The sequence below is a fragment of the Clupea harengus genome, chromosome 4 (assembly GCF_900700415.2).
Source record: "Clupea harengus chromosome 4, Ch_v2.0.2, whole genome shotgun sequence".
Lineage (NCBI taxonomy): Eukaryota > Metazoa > Chordata > Actinopteri > Clupeiformes > Clupeidae > Clupea > Clupea harengus.
The window spans coordinates 5,171,659-5,184,469 of record NC_045155.1 but is presented as its reverse complement, the minus strand read 5'-3'; the positions used below and the strand labels follow the sequence as shown (position 1 = coordinate 5,184,469).

The 12,811-nt window shown below is 45.8% G+C and overlaps 1 protein-coding gene across 4 annotated transcripts in view; it reads right to left on the bottom strand.

Annotated features, from left to right (window-relative positions):
• Nucleotides 1–12,811, bottom strand: part of gripap1 (GRIP1 associated protein 1) — a 53,000-nt gene that overhangs the window by 18,133 nt on the left and 22,056 nt on the right. For all 4 annotated transcript variants that reach the window (XM_031565875.2, XM_031565877.2, XM_031565878.2 and 1 more), the window contains 6 exons: nt 11,769–11,864; nt 10,796–10,852; nt 9,495–9,594; nt 6,640–6,773; nt 4,614–4,730; nt 2,298–2,391 (listed from right to left, as the gene is read on the bottom strand). In XM_031565875.2, the coding sequence (XP_031421735.1) occupies nt 2,298–2,391; nt 4,614–4,730; nt 6,640–6,773; nt 9,495–9,594; nt 10,796–10,852; nt 11,769–11,864 (598 nt within the window). The remainder of the gene's footprint in view (nt 1–2,297; nt 2,392–4,613; nt 4,731–6,639; nt 6,774–9,494; nt 9,595–10,795; nt 10,853–11,768; nt 11,865–12,811) is intronic.

Below are 12,811 nucleotides of genomic sequence, written 5' to 3'. Positions count from 1 at the left end.
TGTAACGACGCCACCGGGATAAATGTCACAAGACGTAATGAGAATTAAACACGTTGAAATTTAGTGCGCGCGAGCGCTGTGAATTCCGCTCTTGTGTCTTTCGGCGCAAGTGCATTGTGATTCTCTCCACCCGTTCCCCCATTAGCCTTTGGGAAAAGTGCTGACTGTGATTTCGCCGCTCATCTTTGCCACCCCTCCACCCCTGCACATTATATAGCAATGTATTCACTGGCCATTAAAGACGACACTAAATGACTTTGAGAGAGCAGCGTGCAGCAGCAGCATCTTTTCTTTCGCTGGCCTCCACAAGGGGAGGGACCGCAGGCAGTGGAAAGGAAAACCTGGAGGTCTGAAATCGGACAGAAAATGACTTATTCAGTACTCTGAAAGAAAAAAAGAAATTTTAAAAAGAAAAAAAAACGTCCAGGTTCTTCAGAGACACCCACGCTTTTTAGGGTTGGCCTCTAAGTGGTGTGCGGCCTGAATCACCCGAGTCTTCAGCGCACATCACGCAAGTCGATGGATATTATTGAGCCCGACTGCTTCCTTCCGTGTGCATAAACACATTCAAACTAGCAGGCTGACAGGCAAGTAGGCATGCCATGCCATGTCTGCAGTCAAGTCTTGAGCAGCCTGGACTAGATCCACGGCTGGAAACTGGGGCATTCCGAACAAGTTTCCGACGCTCTGGAAAATCTAATTTTACTAGAACGTTACAACGGTTGGCAAAGGGCTGGTCCTGCTGAGCACAGCTGAGACACTCGAGACTCCTCACAACTCGGCAGTTAAGACTGAGCGACCAGAGGTGGTGTGTGTGGCTTTCACTATCTGACATCCAAAGGTTTCATTAAAGCAACTTCATTATCCGCGTTAATGTCAGCGGCCGGTACAACAACAAGATCCATTACTTTTCACTATGCATGAGTGTGGACACAGATAGGCATTTCTAAGGGTCAAACAAAGTGTGGAGCCGTGGTGGTGTCAGAGTGCAGTTCCTACAGGGAAAGAGAGACGTTTCTTTACACGGTTTCAGAAACATCAATGCAATCTTCTCTCATTTTTATCTCCTTGATCTGAGAAATATGCTTCCTAAAAATGGCAGATGTAATCTGTACCACAGCAGTTTTTCATGGTGAACAGAATGGCTCCAAAGGGTAGGAAGGATCCATCTTTTTGACCTACTCAAATTATAGGTGGCCTCATCAAGTTATGATTTCGATGATTTTCATGATCATACCTCTCAGTTACTAACTACGCTATTCTTTGACTGCGTGCTTCATTTTCAGACGATTTCTCCATAATTGTGGGCGTCCATCCCACTGTTCAGTTTAATCAGTCCAGTAACTGCCGCTATAAGACAGACGTGCCCTCTTCTGTATATGGGTGGGCAGCCGAGCAGAAGTAGTGGTGGTGTGTGTGTGCGACTGGCTCCTGTGCCTGGTGGGATGCCATGATGCCGAGGAAAAGGAGCAGAACGCCAACACGCACCCCGAGTCTCTTATTAAAGACAAACTCAGACAAATCTAATCAGGCCCCACAGCTGAGATCACAGGATATTTTTTTTTATTTTCAAAACTTATCCAAGTGCACCCCACATTGCACACGAAAATAGAGTCATTATAAATAGCGCCGGCAGGAACATTTAAGGCGCATTATGCTTAGACAAGTTCAAATGTAATAATAGAACACAGTTAGCACCACAACAATGCGGATGAGTGAAATTATCTATTTATGCACGAAGCTGTCGACACGGGCCATTTGTCAAAACCGATCCGAAGACATCAACATGAGGATATTATGGAGACGACTTTGAAGGGAAAACATCGTAAAGCAAAGCATCACATCGTTCAGTGTTGCTGTGATGTTTGTAATTCGTCTTCCACCTTTTTTTTTTATTTTTTTCATATTTCGCACATCAACATCTGGGCAGTAAAACATGAGCGTATTGATGACCTTAACTTCGACAAAAAGGATATTCAAATGATCAGACACCAGAGTTTGCGTCTCCTCTACTAAAGACAAGTGCTAATAAAGAGGATCTCCATTAAAAGGTACCTCTTATCATGATTAATATGCATGTCATTCTGAGTTATTCTCAGTTACGGTCTCGCTAACTGTAAAGCCCCCGTGCTCTCTGTGCTGTGCAGTAGTAGTTAAGTAGACTCGCATGCAGCCCGTCTCTATCGGCCGTCAGCAAGCACTGAATAAAAGAAGCGATCTGGGCATTGGCAGAATCTGTTGACGGAGCAGTGTCATCTGGTCAGTTGCTGGTGGTGGTGGTGGGTTGTTGGCCTTACCTCTCCTGCTGTCCATGACGTAGGTCTCGATGATGGCGCTCTTCTTACAGATGTCATCTGCCATGGACGAGCAGCTGACCTCCAAGTGTTTCACCTTGACAGGCGGCAGAAACAATACACGTATCACGTATACATCTACAGTCACCCACACCCACACACAAACAACTAACCACACACACACACACACACACACACACACACACACACACACACACACACTCACCACCTCCTCACACACACCCTCGGGTTCCCACACACAATGCTGTTGTCAGACGTGTCCATTAATCAAACAGTGAGCAGTGCAGGGGCTAATGGATGGGCTCGTGGTAAACAGGGCTGGGGGCTGCTGCTGTTGCTGCTGCTGCTGCTGCTGACTGGTGACAATGGAGGAGGCTCCAAAAACAGCAACAGAAGAGCCAGCCCAGCACTGTCCTCCAGTCTCCCTTCACTACAGTTCAGTGACAGACTCTGACTTCTACCCTTCTATCTCTTTTTCCATCTCTACACCGTATAAAAAAAACCCCCAACAATACAGTGTTGTCTGTTCTCTAAAAAAAAAAAAAAAGGTCCAGGAGGGCAGAGAAAACTCCACAATGATGTTTCAAAGACGAGGACAAGGACGCATTGTATATATATATATATATATATATATATATATATATATATATATATATATATATATATATATATATATATATATATATATATATACACACACACACACACACACACACACACACATATATATAACAGTAGATTCAAAAAAGTTACTACTATACACCGTTGCAAGAAAAACACAATATTGTTGGCTTTCCTTGTGCACAGGTACTGGGGCACACAGCAGGGAGACGCTCCAAGGCACTGTCTAAACTCTGAACTCAACTCTGCAGCTGGGTCTGATCTCAGTTGGTATAGGCATCCTACTGATCTCAACACAGGTGTGTGTGTGTGTGTGTGTGTGTGTGTGTGTGTGTGTGTGTGTATATGTGTGTGTGTGTGTGTGTGTGTGTGTGTGTGTATGTGTGTGTGTGTGTGTGTGTGTGTATATGTGTGTGTGTGTATATGTGTGTGTGTGTGTGTGTGTGTGTGTGTGTGTGTGTGTGTGTGTGTGTGTTCTGTTACATTAAAGGGGGAGAGAGCACAGCAGGATATGTGATCTTGAAACCTGTGACAGCTCTCCCAAAGGTAGCGAGTACAACACAGCTTCCTGTAGAGGCCAGGTTTGTGCGTGGTGAACATTTCGCTCCTGGGCTAGTTGGCTAAGAGGTTAGCCTCTCAGGAGTCTATGCGTCTCAGCAGCAGCAGCAGCATGGGTATGTGCTGATGTGCAGTACACTGTTCCGTGGTTGGCTCTGGCATTTGTAGAACAAATAGTCTCCCTCGGTGTCCATATGCCTGGACCGTATATGGTCGCACAAGTCAGCTCAGGATAAAAGCATCTGGTAACCGAGCAAATGTTGAGGTAAACATAAAGGGAACGTCTGTAGGTCTGATAAAGAGCGTTCACATGCGGACATAAATGTCAGTGGTTTGGACATACAGCACATCGGCTGAATGTCACAAGATCCGATCGAGAGCAAAATGGAAAAATCTCTCCCGTTCCTTGGCCTTTGCAATGTAGTAAAAGTCAAACGTGAAAGTAAACTTTAAAGCGCGGTACGAAGCAGTGCTATGGACACCCGTTCCATTATTCCAGTCACGGGCATCACTAGAGGTTTTTTTTTTTTTTTTTATTCAGTGGCTTTCACCAGATGCTTCAACTACAGTTTTGTTTGAAAAAGTCTATTTCTGGGAACAGTCGTACAAAAATATCCAGCATCCAGCTCAAAGCATCAAAAATTTACAGCTGCTAAAATATTGCCCCCAAAACACTGTCCTGGACTCCAGGCAGGCCTTATTAACCATGCCAGCCCCCCGCCTCTGTTGTTCTCGGGATTTCATATCATAACCTATAAATGCTGAAATCTATCGCGTCTGTGGAGATTTTAATGATCCCTGAATCATCCTGTACAGCACTTCGGGGCAACTGGGGCGCATATGCACCTACAATAAATGACAGTGGAGGAGATTCTAAACACTTGAGCATGATAAAAGTGCCTTGTTTAAAACCAAAAACAACGTCTATATATTTGTGTGTCGCTGGATTAATAAAATGGATATGGAGGGCCCTTTCCTGAGAACTAGCCTGTATCTCTGAGCTGCAGGGGTTGTGTTTTGGACAACAGTGCTACGTGTGTGAGTGAAGTGTGTGTGTGTGTGTGTGTGTGTATGTGTGTGTGTGTTGGGGATTGGGGTGGGGGGTGGGCGGTGGGGCACCTTCTCCTCCAGCAGCCACTTCTCCTGTTGGACCTCGGCCAGCCTCTGGAACAGCTCACTGACTTCATCATCAGACAGGTCGGCCGGCCGTTGAGACTGAGGACTACCGGTGTTAGACTAGAGAAAGAGAGAGAGAGAGAGACAGAGACAGAGAGAGGGAGAGGGAGATGAGAGGGGAAGGGAGAGATATGAGAGAAGAAGGGAGAGAGATAATGAGACATGGTGAAAAAAAGAGAGAGAGAAACATGAAGGGAGGGAGAGTGGGAGAGAAAGAGTAAGCGTGAGAGAGCAAAGGAAGATGAGAATAGAAGAGAGGGGCAAGTTAGAGGAAGAAATACGACGGACGAAGGAATCAAATGCGGCGAGGAACAGAGAGGACAAAAGGAAGGACAAACAGATGGCATTACAAATGAAGACAGAGAGGAGGGCAGAGTAAACACAAGGGGCAGAAGAAAATCAGAGAGAGCACACTTCTGCTGGCATCAGCTGGACACATACCCCGGCTGTTTTGTTAGTGTGCGTGGTGTGTGTGTGTGTGTGTGTGTGTGTGTGTGTGTGTGTGTGTGTGTGTGTGTGTGTGTGTGTGTGTGTCTGTGAGTGAGAGAGAGAGAGAGAGACAGAAAGACAGAAAGTGTGTTGTCTTAGACAACACTTTTGATAACTGCAGGGCTGTGTGACTGAGCAGGCTACGAGCTCCACTGACCTTATCAGCTCGGGCAGACGGGACAGAGGCCCACTAATAACTGCTCCCTGTGCACGACATCTGCGGAGAGGCCCAGGAGCTTCCCTATCCCCATTGGCCACTCAACAACACTACATGGTGAGAAATCAAGACGGCTTCGCAAAGCGCCGGTGTGAGTTCAGACAAGAGAGCTGAAAACTGCGGGATCAGCACTCATCAGAAGAGAAGAGTGGCTCTGGCAGAAAGATAAACAAAAGCTGAAAAGCCGAGCGTTGAAGAAAAGGCGTTTTTTTCCTAAACTGGTTGCGCAAAATATTATCAAGCGCAAGGATACAAAAAAAAAAAAGGAAATTCAGTCTCTGATGTGAGAAAATCAAGAAACTATAGCTCTCCTTTCAGCGCAACTCACAATGGTATGTATAGCTGACGCAGACGGAGACTGAACAGTTTTGATTAGCTTTGACTGAACCTGTCTGGAAAGCCAGACGAGTAGGGCGTATAGGCTCTTCTGCTTTTCATCTTTTGATTGCAGTGCGCCAAGGGAGCACATAAAAGCATCCCGGCTTAAAGGCACATCTGAGTTTTGGATGCATGTAAATTAACCTGCATTTTATCGTTGCCGCTAATGCCCATTTCATCACTTTCAAATCCCAATTTTCGCCTTTTTTATGTCCACTAATAAACCTAAATGTTTAATGGAATGTAATGAAGAAAAAAAACATGAGAAAAATAACTGCAAAGACAGTTGAAAAAAACTGGTTAATTACTAGTGGAGAGGTAAAAAAAAAAACACCCAAGTCTTTCGCTTGCAGATAAATCTTTGCCTTTCCCTGTGCTTAAAATAAGACGATGCTCCATCCAAACAAGTGACAGCACAAACACTGATACAGGGTGTTTATTCAAAGGGCCTGTATTTATAGTAACTCCACTACCCAGGGGCTATTTATAGTCTTTCCTGTGCGCATGGAGCAACATGTGAGATCTCCCAGCTCAACAAGGGAAGACTCGGATGTCAATAGCAAGGGACGGTGTCTGGAGTCTACAACTGCCTGTCGATGGCGGCAGCGTCTGATGTCTAACTCGTACCACTGATTCCGCTGTTCGTGGGCAAATGCCGTCTGCCTGGAGTCAGGGATCCGGTTGTCACGGCAACGGGATGTGGCATACATAACATGGTCGTCGATGGCGACTCTTGGTCTGGCGATTTCGATGCTTCTACTGGTGTGACGAGTGACTGGACTTTGTGTCGTGTGAATCACTTTCTGGCTTAATGCATTGTGTGCAGCTGGGTTGTTGTGATCAACAGATTGTAGTGTAGTGTAGGTTGTGCGTGCAATGGGGTACCTTGTTGGCACTCTGGGTGGCCCCTCCCTCCTTCATCATCTCCCGATAGCTGAATGAGGAGACACTGCTGCTGTCCCCGGTCTGCTGTGTGCGGCTCGGAGAACTGATCTCAGACAGAACCAGCTCCTCCAGGCCTGGGGACCAGAAAACACACACACACACACACACACACACACACACACACACACACACACACACACACACACACACACACACACACACACACACACACACACACAGAGAGGGGGAGAGAGAGAGAGAGAGAATCAGAAAGGTACAGGTACACACATTAACACATGATCACTGAAGTGAGGACTTATTAATACAGTCAAACATTTGTAATTGAAAGTGATGATCAAAATTGTGAGGAGGACAATTCTATTCTGAAGTATTTTGCTAATCTAATCAGAATATCGCAAAAAGGTACTCATTCTATTTCTAAAGGATATATAGAACCAAAATGTCACATATCTTCAAGAGGGCTGAAGTGAGCACAACACACACACACACACACACACACACACACACACACACACACACACACACACACACACACACACAATGCAGCTGAGCTGACAGGAAAGGATGAAGCCGGGCTGCATTAGATCAGTCTCTACACCTACATCTCTCTGCGGCGAGGGAGCCATTATACTGTAGCTGTCGCTTCCACTGCAAAAGTACATAAGAGTGTTCTGAGTGGCCGAGGCAACAAGGTGCGTGTGTGTGTGTGTGCGTGTGTGTGTGTGTGTGCGTGCGTGTATATGTGTATGTGTCCGCGTCCGCTTGCTGTTCTACACGCTGCCGTCTTAAGATCTTACCAGACAGATGACAAAGATAAAGCCTCCCCTACTTTAAAATGTCTGATTCTAAACTTTCTGTAGAGCAACCATTAAAAATTCACGAGTGCTTCAATTATGGATGGCCCGAAAGAGGACTGCCCTGGCATCACCAACAATCAACGGAGAGCAAATGTGAGTATGCATGGCTCTGTGGCACATTTGGGGAAGGGGGTCCCATCAAATATTTAGCACCCCACATCTTGGGGTCCCCCAAGGAGTTACTGTTCTTCCAAGACACCACTCACCACTCAAGTTTTCGCAGGTGCTATGAAATCATGTGTTAAATTTGGATTGTTTTTCCGCAGACCATTGAGGCCCCAGATCAACTATGGAGCCAATGCGAGCCAAAAGGTAAATCAACTCCGTCCTGGAGGTAAATCAACATCAAGCAGCCAGAGGCTCTGGAGGGGCCAGTTCAAATGATCTGTTTTCCAACGCATAGGGTTAAAATCTTCGGCACTTACTGTCATTTTTATGAAGAAAGACAATATAATGTATTACAGTGAGTGCTCTTAACCAAAAATAATTGTGTGATGGCTGAAGAAGCTTTTTTTTTTCCCCCAGCTTTCAGCTAATTTTCCAAATCAGTGACCACAGAACAGAATGTAAATTGACTTTATTTCAACACGACGGAGATAAAAATCTTTATTGGGCCTATTCTCTGTACATACAGAGCAATGCTTCAGCAGGAGTGCTTACTAAGGGAAAAAACAATGGCTCCAATTAACACCCGCTCTGACTGAACGTTCAAAACCATCAGATAGATTTTTAACAGTCACACGTGATCACACCTCAATCCAGCCGACGTAAACACATAACCTATAGATTTTGGCCTTCACATGACCTTTATGATATGGACAGGAAACTGAGATGCATGCTAAAAGGATCAAAGAGTAAGATCCATGTGACCTGGGATCACCACTGACTGATAAACCAAAGAAGTTGATGTGGATTAAAATGCCTATGTGAACAATGATGGGGTTTCAAATGGATTAAGTTCATCGGGATAAAAAGCTGAGGGAAAAGTATGATTGCTAAAACACTCACATCACTTATAATAATAGTAATAGTACCTTGTGATTGTAGTCTCTCCACCCCAACGGAATTACATTCTGCATCAGGACAGCTTCTACAACTGACTAAGTAGGGACATTTCAGAAAATGTAAATATGACCCATCCGTGGCCTTCTGTAGTTTGTGAAAATGTTTTTCTGTTGTGTTTTCAATTAATGCGAGAGGAACGATTAACACAATGATTTATCCACATTGTGCCTCATTCACTTTTGCCTCATTCCCTTCTCATGTGTGCAAAAGAGAGAGAGAGAGAGAGAGAGAGAGCGTGTAGGAACACTCAACTGCACGAGAGTGATTTATCACCGAGGTTCTTTTAAACTTCTGAGGCATTGCTTTAATTATGTTGTGTGTTAGAGGCTTATTTACAGACACTCTGCACACTTCACTGTCAGGACGCCAGACTCTACAGCCCACCGCTCGCACACTGTGTCCTGAACCAAACCACAGATGACAGAGAGACTGGTTTTCAGTTTCACTCCAAAAGCGTTACAGTCCCTACTAAAGACATACACCCGAGCAGATGAAGCCAAGGGCTTTAGGTGAGCGCCTCAGTGTGTCTTGTAAAGGAGAGGGGAGGGGAGGGGACGCGTAATATGGCCACGGGCTTCAACATTTTGCTAATTTGTATCATCTGCACCGGCGGAGGCACCTCTTTTCACCTGCTGTGTTATTTATGCCTGCTCTGCATATTCACTTACCTGTGCTAAATGTTTCATGCTCTCGTGATGTAACAGGGCCTCTCCACAGGCTCCCGGACTAACTTGAGAAGATGCCCCCTAGACCAGCGTCTTGGCTTCTCTCTCTCCATCCCCCCCTCTCTTCTTTCTTTCCATCTCTCCTCCCTGCCTTTCGTTTCTGCTTGTGAGAGTGTGGGGTGGAGGCACACGTGCTGTGTTATGGGCTGCGGGTCGGCCACCTCTCTGGGGCCCCCTCTCGTCTTACCTGTGCGGGTCTTGGTGTTGGTGAGGATCTCCTGCAGCCTCTCCTGGAGCTTCTCCGCCCGCTTCCGCTCCAGCTGCAGCTGCCTCTTCAGGTCCTTCAGCTGCACGGGGGGGACGGAGAGAGAGTGGTACAGTGGTAGAGAAGTCGTTTAGTAATCAGAAGGTTGCTAGTTCGATTCCCTGTTGAAGTGTCCTTGAGCAAGACACTGAACCCCTAATTGCTCCTGATGTGCAGTGTGCCATCAGTGTAAATGTAAAATGTGTATACATTGTAAGTCGCACATATGTAAGTCGCTTTGGATAAAAGCGTCTGCTAAATGACTAAATGTAAATGTAGAGAAGGAAAAGGCATGAGAGGAGCAGAGAAGGGAAAAAACGTGACGTGACAAACATGAAAGATAACTAAACATGAAAGAGGAAAGGAGTGGAGAAGAGTCAGAGGGTGTGTGTGTGTGTGGGGGGGGGGGGTGATGGCTGGTTCCAGTTTCTGTCAGGCCTCCACGTTGTCACACCTGAGTGTATGTGACACCTGTGCTTGTGTGTGAGAGTGTGTGTATGCTGCACGCTGCCAAGTGACATGAGATCAAGTGCCATCAACACCGCGTGAGCAGAGCGCGTACGAGACACGGGAGGCCTCCATCTATCTGCCATGTGAGGAGGACAGGTGGTGCTGATGAGGCGACACGGGTCTCGTGGGTAAAATGAGTACTTGGGGTTAAGGACCTTGGGGAAGGCATCCTTGACTGGTCCTGCCTTACCTGCACTGCCCGCTTGCATCAGGTGGCATCCAGGCCTACCACGTGATGGATGAGCGGTGTCTATTCCCGCAAACTAATAGATCTGGCTTAATTCCGTATGCCTAGCCATTCACTGGGCGTGGTGTTTACTAGAACAGCTTAGGTGGATCACTTAACAGCATAATTAGTGCAGGGAAGATCGAATGATGGATGGCTGCTTGCCACGTGCACATAGCACGGGGATGGACAGAACAAGAGTGTCTTAACAAGGATCAAGAAAGACGGGAAGGGAGGGAGAAAGGGAGGGCAAAATGCAGCCTAGGGGGCTGAGACAGAGCCGTAGCCCAGTGTTGTGGAGCGAGGGAATGGGATGGGTTTGAGGGGGGTAGGCGCGAGAAGCCATCTGTAAGTCAACGTGTCAATTTAAAAATGAGAGTGGAAATAGGACATGGAAAGGAGCTGACTCATCACGTTTCCTTCACTCACCCCTTTCCCCTCATCCTTCCAATCTCCTCTTTCTCTCTCTCTCTCTCTCTGCCTGTCTTTGTGTTTGGCCTCCACTTACCGCAGAGCTTCCCTTCTTCTCCAGGATTCTCTGTCCATCCACTGTGTCTTTAATCTCCTGCACAAGGCACAGACACAAAGAGAAACAGGAGAGAGAGAGAAGGAGGGAGAGAGAGAGAGAAAGAGAGATAAGAAAGACATACACACAATGGAGATAAAGGTCTTCTTTTAACACACCGCTAAACATGGTTGAGACAGGGGGGGGGGTTCGTTAAAAGACCAATTTTGTAACTCTTCAAAAAAAGAAACGCTGTGTCTCCAGGGGACTCCTGGCAGCGACAGATGTATCCATGGAGAGGTGGGAGTATTGTTCTCCTGCTAGCAACCAGGAAGGCTATTCTAAGTCACATCGAGGACGAGTTCAATGAACACACCCCCACGCCGAGGGAGCTGAATACCTTCTATACACATGGAGCGCTGGAGTGTTTTAATATGAAACCATTACATTTTGGAGACCCAACCAAATAAACTAGAGCAAACCTAGTGTTTTTTTTAAAAGATAAGCAACAATCTCATTTACATTTAGTCAGGGCTTCAAACTGGTCAAGGAATGTATCCAAAACTGAATTATGTTTCACTAGAAAATTCCTTATTAACTGTAAACTCTAAAATACCAATTGTAAACTGAAGTAGTGTAGTGTAGTCTACCACTTGTAGTCTACCACATGAGAATTCAAGTAAGCCGAAACGACTGCCTTGGCCTGCATGCCTTCAAATGTCTTTCGATCAATTCTGGAGGGCATTCATTTAGTGCAGGGTCCATACGATACACAGTGGAGAGTGCATTCCCAATGACTCTAAGTAGATTAGATAGACACATTAGCGTCCAACCTTTCTGGTCCAATGGCTTCATCACTATTTCCAATGCGAATACCAGATCAGCTGCAAGCATCAGGGCTGATCTATCGTCCACTTGTGGTGCTGCACATATCTGAGCTCATAGTACATGTTAGTGTGATTTTCTTGTGTCGTACCTGTTTGAGTTTCGCGATGGAGGCTTCCTGTGCCTCGCCCTGTTTCTCCACCTCAGCTAGCTGTAGCTTCCCAGCCTCCACCTCTCCTTCCTTACCCTGTATAGAGAAACAGTGTTTATTACATTAACCAGACACAAATAACGTATACTACTACTCTACTGAACGCTTCCTGTCTGATTCCTGTGATGAACCCTCACTGCAGACATTTATTAAGCTGATGTGGAAAGCAGTTTTCATATCTCCTATTGTCCTCAGATTACAATGTAGATGACTTTAAATGGCTTTGGTGAGATTTAGATTTAGATTTAGTTTGGACCATCTTTGAGATGATGTCTTTTGATCATTAAGGTAAGAGTTCCAGCTTATCTGCGACCTTTAATGCTGGCGCAGGGCTCTTTTTCAGGGCATGGGACTCTGAGACTCAGATGATGAAACATCTTTCAGTGTTTACAAGGTCGGTTGGGTCAGTGTTACCATTGAGATGCTGCTGCTGCTGATAAATAGCGTGCTGATTAACTTCTGTGTATGCTTAATCAAAGTTATGGCTCGCTTAAGGCTATGTTTAGCCTCGTTGGGAACTGTTTAGATCTACTGCCAAAGAATATGTCTTCATTTCTAGGGTGCAACTTGGGACTCTACTGATGAACCTATTGATCTCGAGTGTTATTTCAATGGTGGGACATATGAGGATTCATGGAGAATAACTTGTGAAACTCCGGTGCGAATGTGAATCTGTGTGAACCTCTCCAGACACATTGGTTGTTTAATGTGAATTTCATTAGCAGCCCCCAGGATAAGCGAGAGTGATGAATTACTCTCGCATGTCCCCGAGTAATTACTTTTACTACAAGGCAGTGAGTCCAAATAACATGAGAAAATAAATCAGCACTAGTGCTTTAAAGTCCACATTACACATTCATGACTGAAAGTCTTCTCACAAAAACGGAACCGGGCTCTAGCAGAGGCTAAGGAACACAGCGGGGAACCCAGGGAAAGGGCCTGAATTAGACACTTGAGTGATTGAATGCCATCCAGCATGACCA